The following is a 25,485-nucleotide window of genomic DNA, read 5'->3' on the forward strand; positions in this document are numbered from 1 at the left end:
AGATATCTCCTACTTACCTTCTGTTTGCTGAATGGCCGCTGTCCCCATACACTAGTATCACAGATATCTCCTACTTACCTTCTGTTTGCGGAATGGCCGCTGTCCCCATACACTAGTATCACAGATATCTCCTACTAACCTCCTGTTTGCGGAATGGCCCGCTGTCCCCCTACACTAGTATCACAGATATGTCCTACTTACCTTTCTCTCCCGGAATGGCCCGCTCTCCCCATACACTAGTATCACAGATATCTCCTACTAACCTTCTGTTTGCTGAATGGCCTGCTGTCCCCATACACTAGTATCACAGATATCTCCTACTAACCTTCTGTTTGCGGAATGGCCCGCTGTCCCCATACACTAGTATCACAGATATCTCCTACTAACCTTCTGTTTGCGGAATGGCCGCTGTCCCCATACACTAGTATCACAGATATCTCCTACTGACCTTCTTTTTGCGGAAATGCCGCTGTTCTCATACACTAGTATCACAGATATCTCCTACTTACCTTCCTCTCCCGGATTGGCCGCTGTCCCCATACACTAGTATCACAGATATCTCCTACTTACCTTCCTCTCCCGGAATGGCCGCTGTCCCCATACACTAGTATCACAGATATCTTCTACTTACCTTCCTCTCCCGGAATGGCCGCTGTCCCCATACACTAGTATCACAGATATCTCCTACTTACTTTCTGTTTGCGGAATGGCCGCTGTCCCCATACACTAGTATCACAGATATCTTCTACTTACCTTCCTCTCCCGGAATGGCCGCTGTCCCCATACACTAGTATCACAGATATCTCCTACTTACCTTCTGTTTGCGGAATGGCCACTGTCCCCATACACAAGTATCACAGATATCTTCTACTTACCTTCCTCTCCCGGAATGGCCGCTGTCCCCATACACTAGTATCACAGATATCTCCTACTTACTTTCTGTTTGCGGAATGGCCGCTGTCCCCATACCCTAGTATCACGGATATCTCCTGCTTACCTTCCTCTCCCGGTATGGCTGCTGTCCCCATACACTAGTATCACAGATATCTCCTGCTTACCTTTCTCTCCCGGAATGGCCCGCTCTCCCCATACACTAGTATCACAGATATCTCCTGCTTACCTTTCTCTCCCAAAATGGCCCGCTCTCCCCATACACTATTATCACAGATATCTCCTACTTACCTTTCTCTCCCGGAATGGCCCGCTGTCCCCATACACTAGTATCACAGATATCTTCTACTTACCTTCCTCTCCCGGAATGGCCGCTGTCCCCATACACTAGTATCACAGATATCTCCTACTTACCTTCTGTTTGCGGAATGGCCGCTGTCCCCATACACTAGTATCACAGATATCTTCTACTTACCTTCCTCTCCCGGAATGGCCGCTGTCCCCATACACTAGTATCACAGATATCTCCTACTATCCTTCTGTTTGCGGAATGGCCGCTGTCCCCATACACTAGTATCACAGATATCTTCTACTTACCTTCTGTTTGCGGAATGGCCCGCTGTCCCCATACACTAGTATCACAGATATCTCCTACTAACCTTCTGTTTGCGGAATGGCCCGCTGTCCCCATACACTAGTATCACAGATATCTCCTACTATCCTTCTGTTTGCGGAATGGCCGCTGTCCCCATACACTAGTATCACAGATATCTTCTACTTACCTTCTGTTTGCGGAATGGCCCGCTGTCCCCATACACTAGTATCACAGATATCTTCTACTGACCTTCTGTTTGCGGAATGGCCGCTGTCCTCATACTCTAGTATCACAGATATCTCCTACTTACCTTCTGTTTGCGGAATGGCCACTGTCCCCATACACAAGTATCACAGATATCTTCTACTTACCTTCCTCTCCCGGAATGGCCGCTGTCCCCATACACTAGTATCACAGATATCTCCTACTTACCTTCTGTTTGCGGAATGGCCGCTGTCCCCATACCCTAGTATCACAGATATCTCCTGCTTACCTTCCTCTCCCGGAATGTCCGCTGTCCCCATACACTAGTATCACAGATATCTCCTACTAACCTTCTGTTTGCGGAATGGCCCGCTGTCCCCATACACTAGTATGGGGACAGAATTCATCAATCTCTGAAAATGTTATATTTTCAGAGCTTGACTGCGGGGGTATTCGCCATCTTCAGATGGCGAATACCCCCTCTTGGGGTTCGCAACCCGCTCTTCCCTATGGGAAGTAGTCCCTGTCCGGCTCCTTCCGCCGGACGTCTGGGCTCTTGTGCTCATGCGTGACCTGTAGGTCGCGCATGCGCACCGCCGTCACTGCTTCGACAGGAGTAGTGAAAGATTCACTACTCCGAAAAGGAGCAATGAAGCCGCTCGCGGGGGCAGCTGATTTCACATCAGCTGCCACTGTGCCGAAGCAATGCTGAATTGCTCCGGTGGCCACGGCGAATTAGAATGTTAATTATCGGGGTCCGTTCGGACCCCGATAATTAACATCATGACTAGGCCCCCAAATCTTGTTGGATAACTTTGCTTTTTGGGGGGGGGGGGTGTGCCTGCCATGTCTAGATTACTTTGACTAGTATATGCCTTATCTTGGCTCTGTTTTGCGAAGGTATGAGGGTAGGAGCCGTTGCTGGCTGCGTGTAATCTCCAATATCCCCACAAAACTGCAGGCCAGAATGTGTGTTCATTTTAATAGCAATGTGAAGGCATTATTTTCCCTTGTGGGCTATATGACACTTTATATATTACATTGTGTTTTGTACCAAGAATGTAATTTAATGATGAGGGGGTGGGGCACTAGTCCCTTATTTTGCCAGGGGCGCTCAGACCCCTAAATACACCCCTGGTTGAAGACGCTAAACCTTTTTCAAATCCATCAAGCAGGAACTGCAACACTTGTGGCGTGTCAGCCTTCATGACATCAAATCTCCAACCTGTCCAGAGTGCAAAGGTTTTCCAGATTCTGTAATAGATATCAGAAAACACTCTCTTTCTAGCTTTCTTGAGAAATTGTTGCACTTGTTCAGACAGTCCTGTTTGTCTTAGTAGTTCCCATTCAATTTCCACACCATCAAACAAAGGTTTTGGAGATTCGGATGGAACAACGGACCTTGATGCAACAGCCCTGGTGTGATCGGCATGTTCCAAGGGTCTCCTTCCATCAGTCTCACCACCATTGGAGACCATACTCTTCTTGGCCAATTAGGAAGAACTGCTATTACCTACACTCGATCTTCTCTGATCTTTTTTAGTAGACGGGAAATCAATGGAAACGGTGGGAACACATACCCCAGTTTGAAGTGCCATATTAGGGAAAATGTATTGTAACACGGGGTATAGAAATGACGACTCCAGACAGGTAGTTTCTTGGTAAAGCACTGTATTTAATGGCAGCAAACACTGCACCTTTAGCATACGTGAGCATAGCCCTGGACACACACTGGGCCTGATTCAGAGCCGCTCGTAAGCGGCCACTCGTTCGCTCCGAGCATCTGCGCATTCGTATGGGTTTTAGTACGCATGCGCGAACCAGTCAGTGCGGCCGAAAATCGTGTGCTCGCAAAATAGCGAATGCCTGCTAATTTGAGTGACAGGAGGAGGCGCTTGTGGGTGGCAACAGGGGAAGGTGCTTGAAAACGGGGAGTGGAGATCAGAACGCAGGCGTGCCTAAAGGTCAAAACGGGTGTTTTAAGGGTGTGCATAATTAACAAAGCAGCGTCATCGACCACGTCAGTTGGGTGTCTTATAGCCAGAACTGCTCGCATGATTGCGGTAGGAAAATGCAACCACAAGAATAGCGAGCAGTTCATTAGCCTTTCGATGTACTCGATTAATCTAATAAATAGCGGAGATGACGTATGATGCGAGCGGCCAGGGGGCGTCTTTTTCAAAATTACGACCGCATGTTTTGTTCGCTCGTTCAGACATGGAGGCGTCAACAGATCGCAAAGAGCGAACGGTCAATTTAAATAGCCTGCCCCTTTTTATGAATGAGTGAGCGCAAATAACGTCCGGCTTTGAATCAGACCCACAGGCACATAACAGAAAATAAGCAAACAACAGGTCTTGGCACCCTAATGCTAACCACCACCCCTGGCCTATCGCCTGGCCAGTTTGTCCGGCATCAGGAGCAATGAGCAACAGGTGTGTGAGAGTTTTAAACCTTTCCTGTGCTGCCGACTTCCTGCTGGCTCTGGGCGACCTGGAAAACCTGGAATTCTATATTTCCAGTTTGAGCTGTGCAGGCCAGAAAATCAGGAATTCCAAGCTTCTATTGTAGGTGCAGAATGTGCCGATTTTATTTTCCTCTCCCTTGGAGGGAGCTGATCCCTCCAGAATGTGGGCAATTCAGGCGAGAGACAACCCCTCTCACCACAGTATCTATACCACTTGTTCTTAGCATGTGGTATCTGGAAAATAAAATTGGTAGCTTGGCATTTTGATCTGTTGCCATCAAATCTACCCGTGGATGACCAAACTTTACTTGAGCATCCAACTCTCACTCTCCCGGTAGTACCTGGTGTCTGCTGAGGAAATCTGCATCAACATTGTCTTTCTCTGGTACATGAAGGGCTGATAAGGAATTGGGGTGTTCTTCTGCCCATTCCAAAAATATTGACACCTTCCATTAAAAGTTGACTTCTGGTGCCACCTTGATGGTTCAGATAAGCCACCACTGATATATTGTCTGAAAATATCTTTAAATGTTTTCCTCTTAACTGGTCTTTGAAACTATTTATCGCGTTCCAAACTGCCCTCTCTGGCTCGAGGACAAAATTTTCTCTTGAATAGTCCAAATTCCTTGCTGACTTTGGGCCTGATTCAGAGCCGCTCGTAAGCGGCCGCTCGTTCGTTCCGAGCGATGTTAGCCCAACTGCGCATGCGTACGGATCATTATACGCATGCGCTAACCAGTCAGTGCGGCCGAAATTCATATGCTCGCAAAATAGCGAATGCCTGCTATTTTGAGTGACAGAAAGAGGCGTATGTGGGTGGTAACAGGGGAAGGTGCTTGAAAATGGGGAGTGGAAATCAGAACGCAGGCGTGCTTAAAGGTCAAAACGGGCGTTTTATGGGTGTGCATATTTAAAACAGCAGCGTCATTGACCACGTCACTGGGTTATTTTATAGTCAGAACTGCTCGCAAAATTGTGGTAGCAAACACCAACCCCAAGAATAGCGAGCAGTTCATACCCTTGTCGATGTACTCGATTAATCTAATAAATCGCGGACATGACGTAGGATGCGAGCGGCCAGGGGGCGTATTTTTCCAAAAAACAAACGCAAGTTTTGTTCGCTCGTTCAGACATAGAGGCGTGAACAGACCGCAAACAGCGAACGGTTCATTTGAATAGCCACCACTTGTTTTAGAACGAACGACCGCAAATAGCGAGTGGCTCTGAATGAGGGCCTTTGTTCCAGCAGCTGCGCTCCCCATCCTACTGAGCTTGCATTGGTGGTTAAGACTCAGGGGCCTATTCATTAAGCGTAAAAATTCAATGGAGATAATTAGGTTTAGAACTCGCATGGAGTTCTAGCTAATTATAGGTGGAATTCATCATTCCTCCTCTCCATAACTATCTATTCCGGTACCTGTCATTTTTGTGATGACAGCTTTTCGGGAAATAGATACTTTTCCTGCCTACACTACCTTATCGCATCTGGAAACAGTGCTGCGCATGCGCTGTTACATCTGTAAAACCAGCGCATGCGCAGCACTGCCTACAGATGCATTAAGTTTCGGACCCCCCCCCCCGACCCCCCCACCCCCCTCCGCTCACCTTCCCCCCCCCCGACTTACCTGTCCGCGCAGCAGCCTCCGGCTCCGTCCTGCTGGTCTGTCATGTGGTTTCCCAGCAGATCACATGACAGATTAGAAAAAAAAACAACTTTTTTTTTATGTCTAAACTTTCTTGTGCTCTGCTGGGGAGCACACATGTCCGACCAGCCTCCGGAGCCTGAGGACGGAGCAGAGCGCCGGAGGGACTCGTCGGGGGACCTGCACACGCTGATACAGGTAAGTGGATTCTGCTATTCACCACCTCACAGTGGCGAATAGTAACTGCATCAAATTCCGAAAATTGATAATTTTCGGAATTTGATGAATACCACAATTTCCACATCCCCATACTAATGTACTAATGTACCCATACTAATGTACCCATACTAATGTATGGGGAGTGTGGAAATTAACGCAGGGAAACTTAGCAAGGAGATATCTGTGATATCTCCTGTGCTAAGTGGCTACATGAATACCAAAATAACGTTATTTAAGGAAAATGTCCTTAAAAACGTTATTTTAGTGTTGATGAATAGGCCCCTAAACCTGGAGTTTCTGACAATGGTGTTATTCTGGAGCATAGCTCTGCATTTGTCTACCAAGACAGAGAATCCCTTGTGTATTGATGTATGCTTACTCTATAGGATAGAGGAAACCTCTTTCTGCTGTATCGGAGTAGGTTCCACTGTAACCTTCTCATCCTCCATACTCCATCATTCCCAATAGGCGTGACCCAAGACGTTACAGTATTTTCACGCATACCTGAACAAAAGAGGCTAAGCTCTGAACCTTTACTCATCTTTCTTCTGATAGTGCGATTACATATTTTAGAGTGTCTATCCGTACACCCAAAAATTGTATTTGCTGTCTTGGATTTAACTAGCTTTTCTCCAAGTTTATAATCCAACCGTGACCTTGAAGGAAATGTATCATCCTGTCTACCGCCTTTTGTACAACTTCTTTTGAGCTTTCAGAAATTAACAGATCATCTAAATACACCCAGATAATTATTCCCTGGTCTCTTAAATGAGCTATAAGAGTCACCATGACCTTTGTAAATGTTCTCGGGGAAGTTGCCAGTCTGAACGGAAGACAGATAAACGGAAGATGTTTTCCCGGGACGCAGAATCTCAGAAACGTTCGATGTCTTCTGTCCACAGGAACGTGGTAATAGGCATCCTTTAGATCTATTGACGCCAAGAAATCCTCTCGACCTATAGTCGTCAGAATGGATTTCATACGGAATTTATTAACTTTCACAAACTTGTTCAGTTGTCTGAGGTCCAGTATTGTTTTGAAACCCCCTGACGGTTTTTCCACCAGAAATATTGGAGAATAGAAATCTTTCCTTTCTTCCAACCACGGAACAATCTCTATGGCTCCTGAGCTGATCATTTCCTCCAAGCTGTCTTCCAGAGCCCTGACTTCCAAAGCAAATACTGGAACCCTTGACTTCACAAGATTGTTCTTTTTTTTGGCATCTCTAAAAACTCTATTGTATAACCCAGAGATACTACTTCCAACACCCAATTGTCTGGAACAGTAATTCTCCACTGGTTGTCAAATTTTAGAAATCTGCCCCCTGCTGACTGATGATAGTCATTCTCTTATATTGTTTTTCCCATAGGACTGACGGAAGGACCTTCTTGTCATCTCTGCGGAATATCTGCCACTATATTGCTGCCCAGGTCTATAACTTCTTGCTTCTTTAAATTGTTGTTTAGGAGATGGCAAATGATACCTGCTCCTTATATCCTGAGGTGACTTTACAGATTTACCTCCAGTCGACCTAAATATGATTGCTTCCAATTTACCACCAAAAAGCACTGAACCTCTATAAGGTAACAAAACAAGCCTATTTTTTTAATGTATATCTGCTGCCCAAGAATGCAACCTTCTCGCCGTCACTCCTGCAGATATAGGACCTCAATCAGACCCGGTCACAAGCGCTGAGCGCTCACAACCAGGTCGATGTTAAGGCCCTGCACACGCGCAGCAGCCGCACTGCTCGTGCGCAAGCCCCGGAGCGAGAGAGAAACTCTCTCGCTCCGGAGTCCATGTTGATCGACAGCTCGGCCCGTTTTGTAGGCGGGGCAGGGGTGGGGGTGCACAAACGAACGAACCCAAGCGAACGCCTGCTGTTTTGTGGGCGGCCGCACTGACATCAGCAGTGATGTCAGTGGGGAGCTTCCTGCTCGATCAGAGCAGGAAGCTCCCTGGGGCTTGCGGTTGCCGAGACCCAACCTTAGGGTCTCGTCGCAACCCCCGATGGTAGCGATGGTCTTGACCATCGCGACCATCACCCTGGTCGGTCGCTAAGCTGTGGGTGGTAACCCACAGCTTAGCTAGCAACCAGGAGGCCGCACTAAAAAAAAAGAAGCAGCCGCCCTCATTCAGAGAGAGCGATCGCTTCTTGCGACCGCCTCTGAATGAGGGCCATAGATTTTGCAGAAAATTCCAACACATCAAGTGAAGCTTACACAAATAATCTATAACTTTTACTTATTATAGAGAGACTTCTTTGTAAGTAATGTCTTGAAATTTTCTCTTCCAAGTCTGTGTTCATAACAGATGCCCAAAGCCTCAAAGTTCTTGAGACCGAGGCTATCGCCACACCAGATTATAATGAGACTGCCGCAGAGCTATGCGATTTCTTTAAGGAGCTTTCCATCCTCTTATCCATACTCTCTCTCACAACAGCCCCATCTTCAAGAGGAATGGTAGTTTTAGTTACAAGTTTCTGGAACCGCACAGCAAATTAAAAACTATTCGTCATTAATAGGATACATGGGATCAATTCCAGAAGATCAAAGTCAAAAATTCTAACACAGGGTCTGATTCGGTAAGGATCGCTATTCTGCTTATAAGCATGCAACTGCGTTGCAAATAGCTTTGACATGTAAATGTGTGCATTTGCATTGCGATCGCAGCCTGACATAAGGACGCTCATTTCACCTTACTCACATCTGTATACTTGACAACATAGTGAAACAATCGGTAACATCGGACCCTCATACGCACAGTTAAGGCAGGTCGGACCTCACTCAGGAATTGCTAACTTCTGCGCACGCTATGAGGCCTCAGGCGGAATCTGGTTATGCAGTGGCTAATTTATGCACGTCCATGCAACGGAGTTGAAACGCACTGGCACGTCTGCATTCGCCCGACCCCCCCCCCCCAGCTGTCACCACCCACAAACGGACAAACGACACTTCCTGTCATTCACTCTGTCATGGGTCTGCGTAGCCTCTGCGAACTCAGTTCTGAAAGCAGCATCTGGCTCGCGCTCTATGATGCATGCGCAGTGCGAATTAATCATCCAATTGTGTGCGTAAGAGCAGTTGTGATCCTTACTGAATGAGGCCCAATGTACTGTACCCGATTCCTCACTAGCGATCTCCTGCATCTCCTGTCCAAGCATAAATTCTGGCGGAGTAGTATCAGTCAAAATCTAAAATAGTTTGTGATTAGACCTGTTAGATCCCTGCGACTCCATAAATTCTTCCTTAGTAACAAAAGGATTTCTTCATCCAATCCATTAAATCCTGCAGCTGCTTAGAGCGATTAACACCAGGTGTAGCTTCTGACTGACAGTCACTGCAAAACTAAAGCCGCACACACACTAGACGATAAATTGGACGAAGGGAACGATATTGTTATCGTTCATCGCGTTCAATACCGTCCAGTGTGTATGCAAGATATCATTAATGGTGCGCGCTCCCACGGATCGTTAACGATGTCTTTCATCGCCCGTACTTGCAGGGCAACCTGACGATATCGTCAAGTTGCGCAAGTTCGGGGATGAGGGAGGGTGCCGTCACTTAACGATATCATTCAGTGTGTATGCTCAATGTTGGGAACGATATTGAGCCCTGCAGTCTAGGGGAAACACTTGGAGCATATCGTTCAGCGTGTCTGAGCCTTTAAACGCCTTATTACCAGAGAACGGTTTATCACATGATATGATATGATAGATGCAGGATGCTTCTTCTTACAAATCTTCTGCTTGGCTCCCGAAGCTGGAGACTCACTGCAGGATAGGATAGCAACTATCACTATACACCCTAACTAGCATACCAAGTAAAAGTGCCTTCTATGAGGACTTAGGCCCTGATTCAGAGCTGGATGCTCTGACCAGAGCGCTCGCTCTGAATCAGGGCCCACCTCCATTAAAATGGAGCGTCCTCCTGGACGCTCGTATAGCTGTGGGTCACCACCCACAGCATATACGAGCGTCCAACAAGATGGTCGCGATGGTCTTGACCATCGCGACCATCGGACTTGCGAGTGAAACCCTGTGGTCGGGTTTCACAACCGCAAGGCCAGGAGTGATTTTGGCTCTATCATAGCCAAAATCACTCCCACTGACATCACTAGTGATGTCAGTGAGGCCAGCTTCAGACGGTAGGCGTTCCTATAAATCCCCTTTGGTGCGAGACCCGGAGCGATGGAAAGTCCTTCGCTCGCCGGGTCTCGTGCATGCGCACGACGGAGCTCCCTCCGTCGTGCGCATGCACAGTGGGGACCATCGACCCACTTGCGAGCGTACTGCCGCTCGCGAGTGGGTCTGAATGACCCCCTTACATCTTTTGGGCGCATACAGGCTTTTGGGGAGAGTGCTCTCTATCCATGTTTGAAAGACACAGGATCACGGGCAGGATCACTCCAGGTCAAAACCTTTTGACATGACACTCGGTGCTTCAGCGCCATTTTTAAAGTCCTGGGGCCGACGCATGTGCAGATCATCCACCGCACAGAATCCTGGGTACGGCCACGTCATATGCACTTCCGTCTGCCGCTTCCAGCTCCAGCGCTTCCGCCCGCCATACCCGCGGGAGGATGGGACGGCAGCAGAGAAAGGGGACCTCATTCAGAGTCGGTCGTTGCAGCCGCTCGGCCGTACGCAGCTGATGTTCGCTAAACTGCGCATGCATAAAGTTCGCAATGCGCGTGCGCAAACTAGCCGCTACGATCAGAAATTTCTCTCTCCTTGAACACTGCCAGGTCGGTAGTTTGATTGACAGGATGAGGCGTTTGTGGGTGGTAACAGGGGAAGGTGCTTGAAAACGGGGGAGTGGAGATCTGAACGCAGGCGTGCCAAATTATGCGAACGGCATTTTATGGGAGTGCATAAATTACAAAGTAGTGTAATGGCACACGTGACATGGGAGGTTTTACACTGACATGATCGTAGAGCTTAAGAGAGGGTATGGTCAACCTTAAGCTCTACGACCAGTTCCGATGGTTACTGATGGTCGCGATTAATCCTTATATGGCCGGAGATGACGTGTAATGCGTACGAGAAGGGGGCGTATTTTTTGCGTTCCGACCGCTTCCTCCCCTTGGTCGGCCAGCTAACAATCCGACCTTAGGGACGCAACATACGAGTTCATCATTTGTATATCCGGCCCCTTTTCCAGTACGACCGTGCGGCCGCAACGACCGACTCTGAATGAAGTCCAGGGACCCGGCACGCAGTGCTAGCAGTGCAATAAGTTGGATGCTCACCGGAACCTATACATATGGAAGCATACGTCAGCCTCTCCCCAGGGTGCCAGCCCCCTTCCAGATCATGGCTGCAAAGAGGCGTATTTATTGGGCAAACTTGAGGTAAGTCCTATTGTAATATTGAAAAAATAACAAACTTCCCTACTGTTACAATCCACTGCCGGGATTTCTGACTGTCCTGGCTGTTGCTAGGCAGCAGGGAAGCCATCAGTATGTCAAAGTTTCAGCTGCAACCAGCCCGTAGTCAAGCTCTCACTCTGTGGGCAGCTCAAGCTGCAAATTAATCTCTAATAAAGAAAGCTGTTTTTTCATTGGTTCTACCTCCTGTTAAATTGCAGTTAGTCTCCGCATTCCCTGCCGGTGATAGTCTTCGTGGAGCTTTTTCTTTCGGACCCTGTTAATGTTTTGCTGATCCAGAGTTCCTGTAGAAATTCTCAGCTAAGTGCATCACCACTGTGCATTTACCCTGCTGATATACACCCTTTTGTATACCACTGTGTTACCTGTGCTTGCATTATCTGCTGAGCAACCCACCTGTGCCTTGCTGAAATCACTGTTTTAGCCAGTGCCTTTCTATATTGGGATTGCTGTGTTTATGCTGCTGCTGCAATAATAGTGACTGTGGGCCTGATTCAGAGGCGCTCGCAAAAGTGAGCACTCACTCTGAATCCGGGCAGGCGCTGGTATTTTTAGGAGCAGCCTCCTGGCCGCTCACAGGCCAGTGACAAAGCTATTTGTATAGCGAAATGCGCGTCGGCAATTCCGCTGTCAGAGCGCACCAGTGTATAACTATCTATTACTGTGCTATCTAATACTGTTTGAGTCTGTACACGGAGCCATCGAGCTAGTGCAATGCAGTTTGTTTGTTTGTAGGTCTGCGGGAGACTAGATATACTGTGCATGTGCATCACGTTAAATACGAATACTGCTTATTAAACATAGGCTGAATGGAAACTATCTCCCTAAGACCATCTCATTATATATCTATACCGCAATACCCTTATATAGTGATACACTGACTCTGCTGGATGTCAGGTCCCTGACGGCAGTGATTATAGGAGCCGTGTTATACAACCGTCACTGATATATATATATAGGATTGCCTAACCATATTCAAGACGTTTTATCCATATATATAACCTACTAACACTCATGGTTAAGGGTGATAATACAAGGCAAATAAATACATAATATCATTGTGGTTAGATATTTATATTAAGAATCACAGTATGTTGCTATAATATCAGCTTTTAGATACAATCAATATCCAATAATATCTTTGGCAACCTTAGCAAGTATTGCAACATTACTGGGTTACAATTACAGGAGGAATCTATGTAAGAGCTATTTGTGGTCTAAAAATAACTGCATACAATATATTAAGAATAGCACTACCTCCAATTATTAATTTATGATGACAAGCACAGATGTATTTTGGATGCCAGTTTATCTACATGTCAGCGGAATTATATTTTAAACACTTGTATCTACTTCTCTTCACATTCTTATCTATGTTTTGTTTTTATTTCGCTAGCTTCACATGTGTTTATTACAATAAAACATTTTATATGATCTATTAAAAGTTATATTTTAATATCCAATACATTGCTTGAGTGCACCTAGTTATAAGATTCTTTTCCCATTTTCCCATTCCTTGTTCAAGTTTGTGTTCTATTACTTGCATACACCTGTGGTTAAATACTGTGCTGCACTTCAAGGACTGCATTACTCCAGTTATTACCTAGTGATCGCCTGTCTGTTGCATAAGCTCCTACTGTTCGGAGGTATAAGACCTGGCGGCCGCCTAAGCACTGGTGTGTGTGCGTCTAACACTAAGGCAACTGCGGGTGGCTGTTATAGGCAGAAGACCCTCCATAGAGAGACTAAGGAGGTAGAGGAGAAGTGAGCCTATATACCCTAAGTGGGCGGTCCCAAAGGGGGGGGGACTTCCTGTCGAATAATAGGAGGATGGGATGTAAACCCAGAAGTAATGGCTGCCATGAAGTAGGAAGAAGAAATGCATCTATTGCATTCATAATGGCCCTGACAAGTAACGCAGACTTGCATACTCACCCAGGACATTGCGGGAGACTCCCAAATCTCAAACTGCTCTCCTGGACACCCGAAAAAGTGGGCAAGTTTCCCAGAGGCCATCCTCTGCGGCACACTTCCCAATTGAAGCGAGTGGTCTGGGACGGATTGATGTGTGAATCACGCCCCCACTTGCACCCCAGACTTGGCTGCTCTATGACCCCCATACCATCAACCTGTCTGCCCCCTCCCGGAGGGGTAAGCCAAATAGTTTGCAAGTGCGCAATAATGTCGCTTATGTATATGAAACTAAGAGTAACAGGACTGCATCATTACTACAAACCACTGAGCCGCGCCTACGCTTTCACCAGGTGTAAATATACTCACTGGTTGTTCGTTGTATTGTATTTCACTGTTTGAAGTGTCAGTGTAGGTCACAGTGGTGTCAAACTCGGGCCATCCAGCTGCAAATGGAACTACAAACCCCAGCATGCACTGCCACGGTTTTGCTCTTAGAACATGCTAAAACTGTGACAGGGCATGCTGGAATGTGTAGCTTCACTGCAGCTGGATGGCCCGAGTTTGACACCACTGTACGGACACTTCAAACAACCCTAAACTACAAAACCATGAAATAGAGGAACCTGCAGGTAAGGAGGTTGAGTAGTACCAAAGGGCTGGATTGCCACCCACACACCTGACCTCTAACAGGCCATATGGGCAGCAGCTAGGGCAACATTTGGAAACAAAATGGAAAATATTAGCCAGTGTTTGGTCAATCCCATATGACCGTGTGTTTCTTTGAAACTGCAGCCAGCTGTGATGGCGTTCTTAACTTTGGCCGCTGCGTGGGAGATACGGGCAACTTCTGTCCTAAAGATATTGACTGCAGCTGCAAAGATGGGTATGCCTTCTGCAGGTGAGTCTCTAAAGTGGTGTTCCAAATATAACGTGAATTAATGTTTAATGATCTCAAGTCAAAGCTGTACTTAGTGCCCAGGTAAATACAGGATTACCCCACACTCGCATGCTGGCCAGAACCCACACTCGCATGCTGGCCAGACCCCACACTCGCAAAAAAAAATATGGTAGTTGCTCAGATCAGCTTAATTGCATAACACAGGCGCTTGTAAAGGGCGGGGTTTACTCTGAACACAGAGAAAAAGAGATTTGCCCCCCAGCACACTGCAGCAAAAACAATACTTAAATCCTACATGATAATAGCGATTTAGATGTATTAGTTACATACATTTGCAAATATATGAATAAGCGCCAGGCCAATCGTCAAGGCTCCTCTATACTGGCGTCCCTAGCATTAAGGGGTTCACGTCCGAGAAGCAAGGCACCCCAAAAAAATTCCAACCAAGGACCATCCCTAGGGCATCACACGAAAAGGGAAAAAGGTGATAGTGAAGTATAAAGAAAAGATGTGTAAGGATAAATCAATAAGTGTTAATGAAATGATAAAGAATTAAAATGACATAAATAATATACAAACAAATAGAAAAGTGATAAAAGTATTCTATGTGAATTAAGTGGTGATGCCATGAGAAAGGCCCAGTCAGAACCCCCCGGGGGCCCCACTCCCAAACGCTCACCCCAAAATAATTATTGCTACATAATAGTAGCACCCACTCTGGGTCATATAATTACAATTGATGTACTGCATGATAACAGTACATATAAAAGCTGAGAGCTAACTTACCTTGGAGGTCCCCCAAAAAACCTCCACATGGCACTATAAGGACCAGCACATCCTCCTAATGCTGACTGCCTTCATGCCTCTCCAAACTTGCCAAAAAAATGGTAGTTGCTCAGATCAGCTTAATTGCATAACACAGGCGCTTGTAAAGGGCGGGATTTACTCTGAACACAGAAAAAAAAAAAGATTTGCCCCCCAGCACACTGCAGCAAAAACAATACTTAAATACTACATGATAATAGCGATTTAGAGGTATTAGTTACATACATTTGCAAATATATGAATAAGCGCCAGGCTTTACACATCTTTTCTTTATACTTCACTATCACCTTTTTCCCTTTTTCGTGTGATGCCCTGGGGATGGCCCTTGGTTGGAATTTTTTTGGGGTGCCTTGCTTCTCGGACGTGAGCCCCTTAATATTAGGGACGCCAGTATAGAGGAGCCTTGACGATTGGCCTGGCGCTTATTCATATATTTGCAAATATGTGTAACCAATACCTCTAAATCTCTATTATTATGTAGGATTTAAGTATTGTTTTTGCTGCAGTGTGCTGGGGGGCAAATCTCTCTTTTTTTCTGTGTTCAGAGTAAACCCCGCCCTTTATAAGCACCTGTGTTATGCAATTAAGCTGATCTGAGCAACTACCATTTTTCTTTGTAAATTTGGAGAGGCATGAAGGCAGTCAGCATTAGGAGGAGGTGCTGATGCTTATAGTGCCATGTGGAGGTTTTTTGGGGTACCTCCAAGGTAAGTTAGCTCTCAGCTTACATATGTACTGTTATCATGCAGTACATCAATTGTAATTATATGACCCAGGTGGGTGCTACCATTATGTAGCAATAATTATTTTGGGGTGAGCATTTGGGAGTGGGGCCCCCGGGGGGGTTCTGACTGGGCCTTTCTCATGGCATCACCACTTAATTCTCATAGAATACTTTTATCACTTCTCTATTTGTTTGTACATTATTTGTGTCATTTTAATTCTTTATCATTTCATTAACACTTATTGATTTATCTTTACACATCTTTTTTTTATACTTCACTATCACCTTTTTCCCTTTTTCGTGTGATGCCCTGGGGATGGCCCTTGGCTGGAATTTTTTTGGGGTGCCTTGCTTCCAGGACGTGAGCCCCTTAATGTTAGGGATACCAGTATAGAGGAGCCTTGACGATTGGCCTGGCGCTTATTCATATATTTGCAAATGTATGTAACTAATACCTCTAAGTCGCTATTATCATGTAGGATTTGTTTTTGCTGCAGTGTGCTGGGGGGCAAATCTCTTTTTTTCTGTATTCAGGCCCCACACTCATATGCTGGCCAGGCCTCACACTCGCATGCTGGCCAGGCCCCACACTCGCATGCTGGCCAGACCCCACACTCCCTTGTATCACTTTCAGGATGGCGACGTTTGTGACTGCACCAGTGTCGGTCTCTCTGAGCACACAGGTACCGGGCCTCCAAACCCTACTCCATTTCTCTCATTACAGATGTGCCCACATACTGTACACCTATCCTGAAATCGTGCCAATAGCCCCATTTGGGGCACCACAGACATTTAGAATAAGCTGCGGCAGACATCACACCAGAGAATTTTTCACAAAATATGCGTCTTATATGCATCATTAAAGCAACAAAAGCACAATGCATCGGTACGCTGAATACTACGCAAAAGATGCGAAATTCATGAAAAAGTATAAAATTACAGGAATACCGTGATGGAGAGTCTATGCTGTGCAAAAATACTAGGTGTATAAGGACACATCTGTACACCCATATAGCATAATAACAACCTGGATATAATAGAACTGGTTGGGTGATACGGGACCCTGGCAGTCAGAATACGGACACAATTAGGTGCTGCAAGTATCCTAACCCCCCACTAAGCCACCTTTCCTGCAGCCTAACCCTCCCCCCCTGCAGCCTAACCCCCCCCCCCCCGCAGCCGAACCCTCCCCTCCCCCGCAGTCGAAACCCCCCCCCCCCCCAGGAGTATATCTCTCCCCCTAGTACCTATCCCTGAACCTATTGCTTACGTTCAGGATCTCAGCCATAGGTACTCTGGAGCCAGGATTCTGACTGCAGCATTCTGACCGCTGGCATGACAACTACGCCCCGATAGAACATAACAAGCCATAACACTCAGGTCCTTTTAAACACGCTGATCCTTTAAAACACATTCCTTAAAATAAATTCAGTCCGTTGTTTTGTTTTACACCTGATCATATGCTGATTATCAAAGTTCAGTTTCAGATTCTCCTCTTTATCTGCTATTAGTATAAGCGCTGTGGTGTTGGATAGAGTATAAGCACTGCGGCGTTGGATATAGTATAAGCTCTGCATTGGATATAGTAGAAGCACTGTGTTGGATAGAGTATAAGCACTTGCGGCGTTGGATAGAGTATAAGCACTGCGGCGTTGGATAGAGTATAAGCACTGCGGCGTTGGATAGAGTATAAGCACTGCGGCGTTGGATAGAGTATGAGCTCTGCGTTGGATATAGTATAAGCTCTGCGTTGGATAGAGTATAAGCGCTGTGGCGTTGGATATAGTATAAGCGCTGCGGCGTTGGATAGAGTATAAGCGCTGCGGCGTTGGATATAGTATAAGCACTGCGGTGTTGGATAAAGTATAAGCTCTGCGGTGTTGTATATAGTATAAGCACTGCATTGGATATAGTATAAGCACTGCGTTGGATATAGTATAAGCACTGCGTTGGATAGAGTATAAGTGCTGCGTTGGATAGAGTATAAGCACTGCGTTGGATAGAGTATAAGTGCTGCGTTGGATAGAGTATAAGCACTGCGGCGTTGGATATAGTATAAGCTCTGCGTTGGATAGAGTATAAGCACTGCGGCGTTGGATAGAGTATGAGCTCTGCGTTGGATATAGTATAAGCGCTGCGTTGGATAGAGTATAAGCGCTGCGGCGTTGGATAGAGTATAAGCACTGTGGCGTTGGATAGAGTATAAGTGCTGCTGCATTGGATAAAGTATAAGCACTGCGGCGTTGGATAGAGTATAAGTGCTGCGGTGTTGGATAGAGTATAAGCGCTGCGGTGTTGGATAAAGTATAAGCACTGCGGCGTTGGATATAGTAAAAGAGCTGCGGTGTTGGATAAAGTATAAGCGCTGCGTTGGATAGAGTATAAGCACTGCGGCATTGGATAAAGTATAAGCACTGCGGTGTTGGATAGAGTATAAGCGCTGCGTTGGATAGAGTATAAGCACTGCGGCGTTGGATAGAGTATAAGCGCTGCGTTGGATAGAGTATAAGAACTGCGGTGTTGGATAGAGTATAAGCGCTGCGTTGGATAGAGTATAAACGCTGCGGCGTTGGATAGAGTATAAGCGCTGCGTTGGATAAAGTATAAACACTGCGGCGTTGGATAGAGTATAATCACTGCGGCGTTGGATAGAGTATAAGCGCTGCGGCGCTGGATAGAGTATAAGCACTGCGGTGTTGGATAGAGCATAAGCGCTGCGGCGTTGGATAGAGTATAAGCGCTGCGGCGTTGGATAGAGTATGATCACTACGGCGTTGGATAGAGTATAAGCACTGCGGCGCTGGATAGAGTATAAGCACTGCGGTGTTGGATACAGTATAAGCACTGCGGCGTTGGATAGAGTATAAGCGCTGCAGCGTTGGATAGAGTATAAGCGCTGCGGCTTTGGATAGAGTATAAGCACTGCGGCGTTGGATAGAGTATAAGCACTGCGGCGTTGGATAGAGTATAAGCACTGTGGCGTTGGATAGATGCAGCACTTCATAAGGACGCCCACCTTACCTTACACACATCCATAATACTTAGCAAGCCTCTGAAACCATCAGTAACATGGAGTACTCTGACCTTACTCAGGAATTACTAACCTCATCACACACAGTGACTACACAAGACTGAGATACCATCAGTAACATGGAGTACCATCACAGCCTCACACACACTTACACAGGCTCTGGCCTTACTCAGGAATTACTAACCTCATCACACACAGTGATTACACAAGACTGAGAAACCATCACTAACATGGAGTACCATCACAGCCTCACACACACTTACACAGGCTCTGACCTTACTCAGGAATTACTAACCTCATCACACGCAGTGACTACACAAGACTGAGACACCATCAGTAACATGGAGTACCATCACATCCTCACACACACTTACACAGGCTCTGACCTTACTCAGGAATTACTAACCTCATCACACGCAGTGATTACACAAGACTGAGACACCATCAGTAACATGGAGTACCATCACATCCTCACACACACTTACACAGGCTCTGACCTTACTCAGGAATTACTAACCTCATTACACGCAGTGATTACACAAGACTGAGATACCATCAGTAACATGGAGTACCATCACATCCTCACACACACTTACACAGGCTCTGACCTTACTCAGGAATTACTAACCTCATCACACGCAGTGATTACACAAGACTGAGATACCATCAGTAACATGGAGTACCATCACATCCTCACACACACTTACACAGGCTCTGACCTTACTCAGGAATTACTAACCTCATCACACACAGTGATTACAAAAGACTGAGAGACCATCAGTAACATGGAGTACCATCACAGCCTCACACACACTTACACAGGCTCTGACCTTACTCAGGAATTACTAACCTCATCACACACAGTGATTACACAAGACTGAGAGACCATCAGTAACATGGAGTACCATCACAGCCTCATACACACTTACACAGGCTCTGACCTTACTCAGGAATTACTAACCTTATCACACACAGTGATTACACAAGACTGAGATACCATCAGTAACATGGAGGACAATCACAGCCTCACACACACTTACACAGGCTCTGACCTTACTCAGGAATTACTAACCTCATCACATGCAGTGACTACACAAGACTGAGACACCATCAGTAACATGGAGTACCATCACATCCTCACACACACTTACACAGGGTCTGACCTTACTCAGGAATTACTAACCTCATCACACACAGTGATTACACAAGACTGAGAGACCATCAGTAACATGGAGTACCATCACAGCCTCACACACACTTACACAGGCTCTGACCTTACTCAGGAATTACTAACCTCATCACACACAGTGATTACACAAGACTGAGACACCATCGGTAACATGGAGTACCATCACAGCCTCACACACACTTACACAGGCTCTGACCTTACTCAGGAATTACTAACCTCATCACACACAGTGATTACACAAGACTGAGAGACCATCAGTAACATGGAGTACCATCACATCCTCACACACACTTACACAGGCTCTGACCTTACTCAGGAATTACTAACCTCATCACACACAGTGATTACACAAGACTGAGACACCATCAGTAACATGGAGTACTATCATATCCTCACACACACTTACACAGGCTCTGACCTTACTCAGGAATTACTAACCTCATCACACGCAGTGACTACACAAGACTGAGATACCATCAGTAACACGGAGTACCATCACATCCTCACACACACTTACACAGGCTCTGACCTTACTCAGGTATTACTAACCTCATCACACGCAGTGACTACACAAGACTGAGAAACCATCAGTAACATGGAGTACCATCACAGCCTCACACACACTTACACAGGCTCTGACCTTACTCAGGAATTACTAACCTCATCACACGCAGTGATTACACAAGACTGAGATACCATCAGTAACATGGAGTACCATCACAGCCTCACACACACTTACACAGGCTCTGACCTTACTCAGGAATTACTAACCTCATCACACGCAGTGATTACACAAGACTGAGATACCATCAGTAACATGGAGTACCATAACAGCCTCACACACACTTACACAGGCTCTGACCTTACTCAGGAATTACTAACCTCATCACACACAGTGACTACACAAGACTGAGATACCATCAGTAACATGGAGTACCATCACATCCTCACACACACTTACACAGGCTCTGACCTTACTCAGGAATTACTAACCTCATCACACACAGTGATTACAAAAGACTGAGATACCATCAGTAACATGGAGTACCATCACAGCCTCACACACACTTACACAGGCTCTGACCTTACTCAGGAATTACTAACCTCATCACACACAGTGATTACACAAGACTGAGATACTATCAGTAACATGGAGTACCATCACAGCCTCACACACACTTACACAGGCTCTGACCTTACTCAGGAATTACTAACCTCATCACACACAGTGATTACAAAAGACTGAGATACCATCAGTAACATGGAGTACCATCACATCCTCACACACACTTACACAGGCTCTGACCTTACTCAGGAATTACTAACCTCATCACATGCAGTGACTACACAAGACTGAGACACCATCAGTAACATGGAGGACCATCACATCCTCACACACACTTACACAGGCTCTGACCTTACTCAGGAATTACTAACCTCATCACACACAGTGACTACACAAGACTGAGAGACCATCAGTAACATTGAGAACCATCACATCCTCACACACACTTACACAGGCTCTGACCTTACTCAGGAATTACTAACCTCATCACACACAGTGACTACACAAGACTGAGAAACCATCAGTAACATGGAGTACCATCACATCCTCACACACACTTACACAGGCTCTGACCTTACTCAGGAATTACTAACCTCATCACACACAGTGATTACACAATACTGAGACACCATCAGTAACATGGAGTACCATCACAGCCTCACACACACTTACACAGGCTCTGACCTTACTCAGGAATTACTAACCTCATCACACACAGTGATTACACAAGACTGAGGCACGCTATGAGACCTCAGGCTGCGTACGGCATCACAATTGATTATTTATGCACACCCTGCAACGGCGTTCAAACGCCCTGGCACGCCTACGTTTTGCCAAATCATCACCACCCACAATCTGAACCTCCTGTCAATCACTCTGCGCTCTGCGATGGGTCTGCGTAGTCACAGCTATCGCAGTCTCGGCCGCAGTGAAGTATTCGCGCATAAACAGAACGCAACTATTGGCTGATTGCGTGTGTAATCGCAGTTGCGATCCGTAGTGAATCAGGCCTTTTGTTGGATATATATTGAAATGGTAACGATTTGTTTTGTTCCTCCCCAGCTGTCCCTACTATAAAGGCCCAGACACGGATTACTGGTACATGGGCGCTAAGTGTGACTATCTGTGGAGCACGTGGGACCTGGTTATAATCACTGTGCTGCCGGCGGTGGCTCTGGCCTTTATTGTTGCTGTCACAGCGCAAATGATTCACTGCTGCAAAACAACATCAAAGAGCAAAGAGCGGACGTAAGTCTATAACAATGCAGAACATGTAAGTGTCCATCCTTGCTAACGGCACCGGACGATGAGTGACTAAATCTGATTGGTTGCTCTGCCTTGGCGGCAGCTGTTCTGCGCAAATAACTCTTCATCGGTTTTCATAAATGTCTCCGTTTGTATCGTTATTGAAAACTTCTCTTTTTACCTATATACCTGTATAGGATTATTAGAATCAACGATGTGCGGACACGTGTATAACAGCTGTGAGATATAGCGTTATCTGTCACACATCACAGGCCATCTGAGAGAACAATATATTTCACTGCGGCGGCCACGTAAAGACATAACTCCTCCATGCCAGAGAAGATACTGCACCTGAGCTATGTACATACGTCTTCTCTCCTGCCTTTCTCCAACACACTTACCTCAGGCAGACATGCACTTCATAGATTTCACCTGTGCCAGGATCCTCTCTCAAGAAAATACATAGGGGGTCATTCAGACCCACTCGCGAGCGGCAGTACGCTCGCAAGTGGGTCGCTGTTCCCCACTGCACATGCGCGCGACGGAGGGAGCTCCATCGTGCGCATGTGCGAGACCCGGACTGCGACAGCCAAGCCGTCGCTCCAGGTCTCGCACCAAAGGGGGCGTGTTGTCGATGTTTGACAGCACGCCCGCTTTGGTGGGCGTGACGGGGCGTGGCGGCCAGACGGAGGCGTTCCTATGGGAACGCCTACCGTCTGAAGCCGGCCCCACTGACATCACTAGTGATGTCAGTGGGAGTGATTTTGGCTCTGATAGAGCCAAAATCACTCCAGGGCTTGTGGCAGCGAGACCCTACCGCAGGGTCTCCATCGCAATTCCGATGGTCGCGATGGTCAAGACCATCGCGACCATCTTTTTGGCGCTCGCATATGCTGTGGGTGGTCACCCACAGCTGTGCGATCGGCCAGGAGGCCGCTCCATTTTCATGGAGGAGGGCCATGATTCAGAGCGAGCGCTCTTGTCAGAACGTCCGGCTCTGAATTAGGCCCATAGTCAAGTACACCAAAGCATAACCCAATGTGAGAGTGATTTAAAACTATTACTAATGCATTATAAGGACATAAAATGGGATGCAGTCGGCATTCCGACAGTCAGGATTCCGGCGGTCGTAATCCCGGCACTGGAATCCTGACAGCAGTCTGAATCCCAGCTCTAGAATCCCGACCGCTGATATCCCAACGGTGAGGATTAGAGTTATGGTTCGGCACTAGGGGGGGTTAGCACTAGGATGATGGAGGGGTTGGTTAGGCTGCAGGGGGGGTTAAGGTTAGGCTGTGGGAGGGAAGGGTCAAGGTTAGGCTGCGAGAGGGTAGAGTTAGGGTTAGGCTGCGGGGGGGGGGGGTAGGCTGCGGGTGGGGAGGGTTATGCTGAGGGGAGAGTTAATGTTAGGCTGCGGGAGAGGGAGAGTTAGGGTTAGGCTGCGGGAGGGGAGGGTTAGGCTGCGGGAGAGTTAGGGTTAGGCTGCGGGAGGGGAGGGTTAGGCTGCAGGTGGGGAGGGTTAGGCTGCGGGAGAGTTAGGGTTAGGCTGCAGGAGAGTTAGGGTTAGGCTACGGGAGAGTTGGGGTAAGGCTGCGGGAGGGTTAGGGTGCTGGAGAGGGAGAATTCGGCTTAGGCTGTGGGGAGAGGGAGGGTTAGGGTTAGGCTACAGGAGGGTTAGGGTTAGGCTGCAGGAGGGGAGGACGGTTAGGCTGCGGGAGGGGAGGGTTAGGCTGCGTGAGGGGAGGGTTAGGCTGCAGGAAGGGAGAGTTAGGGTTAGGCTGCAGGAGAGTTAGGGTTAGGCTGCAGGAGGGGAGGGTTAGGCTGTGGGAGAGTTAGGGTTAGGCTGCGGGAGGGGTGGGTTAGGGTTAGGCTGCGAGAGAGTTCGGGTTAGGCTGCAGGAGGGGAGGGTTAGGGTTAGGCTGCGAGAGAGTTCGGGTTAGGCTGCAGGAGGGGAGGGTTAGGGTGCGGGAGAGGGAGAGTTCGGGTTAGGCTGCAGGAGGGGAGGGTTAGGCTGTGGGGAGAGTTAGGTTTAGGCTGCAGAAGGGGAGGGTTAGGCTGCGTGAGGGGAGGGTTAGGGTTAGGCTACGGGAGAGTTAGGGTTAGGGTGCGGGAGAGAGGGAGAGTTTGGGTTAGGCTGCAGGAGGGGAGGGTTAGGGTGTGGGAGAGTTTGGGTTAGGCTGAGGGAGAGGAGGATTAGGCTGTGGGGAGAGGGAGAGTTAGAGTTAGGCTGCAGGAGGGGAGGGTTAGGCTGCAGGAGGGGATGGTTAGGGTGTGGGAGAGGGAGTGTTCGGGTTAGGCTGTGGGGAGAGGGAGAATTAGGGGTAGGCTGCAGGAGAGGAGGGTTAGGCTGTGGGAGAGTTAGATATAGGCGGCAGGAGGGGAAGTTTAGGGTTAGGCTGTGGGAGGGGAGGGTTAGGCTGTAGAGAGAGTTAGGGTTAGGCTGCTGGAGGAGAGGGTTAGGCTGCAGGAGGGGAGGGTTAGGGTTAGGCTGCGGGAGAGTTAGGGTAAGGCTGTGGGAGAGTTAGGGTTAGGCTGCGGGAGAGGGAGAGTTCGGGTTAGGCTGCAGAAAGGGAGGGTTAGGGTGCGGGAGAGGGAGAGTTTGGGTTAGGCTGAGGGAGGGGAGGGTTAGGCTCTGGGGAGAGGGAGAGTTAGGGTTAGGCTGCAGGAGGGGAGGGTTAGGATGCAGGAGGGTAAGGGTTAGGCTGCAGGAGGGGAGGGCTGGGTTAGGCTGCAGGAGGGGAGGGTTAGGCTGTGGGGAGCGGGAGAGTTAGGGTTAGGCTGCGGGAGAGTTAGGGTTAGGCTGCTGGAGAGTTAGGGTTAGGCTGTGGGAGAGTTAGGGTTAGGCTTCAGGAGGGGAGGCTTAGGCTGTGGGGAGAGGGAGAGTTAGGGCTAGGCTGCAGGAGGAGAGGTTTAGGCTGTGGGGAGAGGGAGAGTTAGGGTTAGGCTGCGGGAGGGGAGGGTTAGGGTTAGGTTGCCTGAGAGGAGGGTTAGGCTGCGGGAGGGGAGGGTTAGGCTGTGGTGAGAGGGAGAGTTAGGGTTAGGTTGCAGGAGGGGAGGGTTAGGGTGCGGGTGTCACGGCCAGGGTATTTCAGCATGGCGCTAGGCGAGTGTTACCTGTGAGGTCATTGTGGCGCAGGCTGTCTGGTGGCGGAGCTGGTGTCTGGCGGGGGGCTTTGGCTGCGCGCA

General features: G+C 47.6%; 1 protein-coding gene across 1 annotated transcript in view; it reads left to right on the forward strand.

The window, feature by feature from the left end:
• Positions 1-14,085: 14,085 nt before the first annotated feature.
• LOC148453611 (uncharacterized) overlaps positions 14,086-25,485 on the forward strand; it is a 36,851-nt gene continuing 25,451 nt past the window's right edge. Inside the window, exons 1-2 of the mRNA XM_088461925.1 lie at positions 14,086-14,219; positions 22,117-22,302. Of these exons, the coding sequence (XP_088318051.1) occupies positions 14,086-14,219; positions 22,117-22,302 (320 nt within the window). The remainder of the gene's footprint in view (positions 14,220-22,116; positions 22,303-25,485) is intronic.

The sequence above is a fragment of the Taudactylus pleione genome, unplaced genomic scaffold, assembly GCF_031769625.1.
Source record: "Taudactylus pleione unplaced genomic scaffold, aTauple2 ptg001125l, whole genome shotgun sequence".
Lineage (NCBI taxonomy): Eukaryota > Metazoa > Chordata > Amphibia > Anura > Myobatrachidae > Taudactylus > Taudactylus pleione.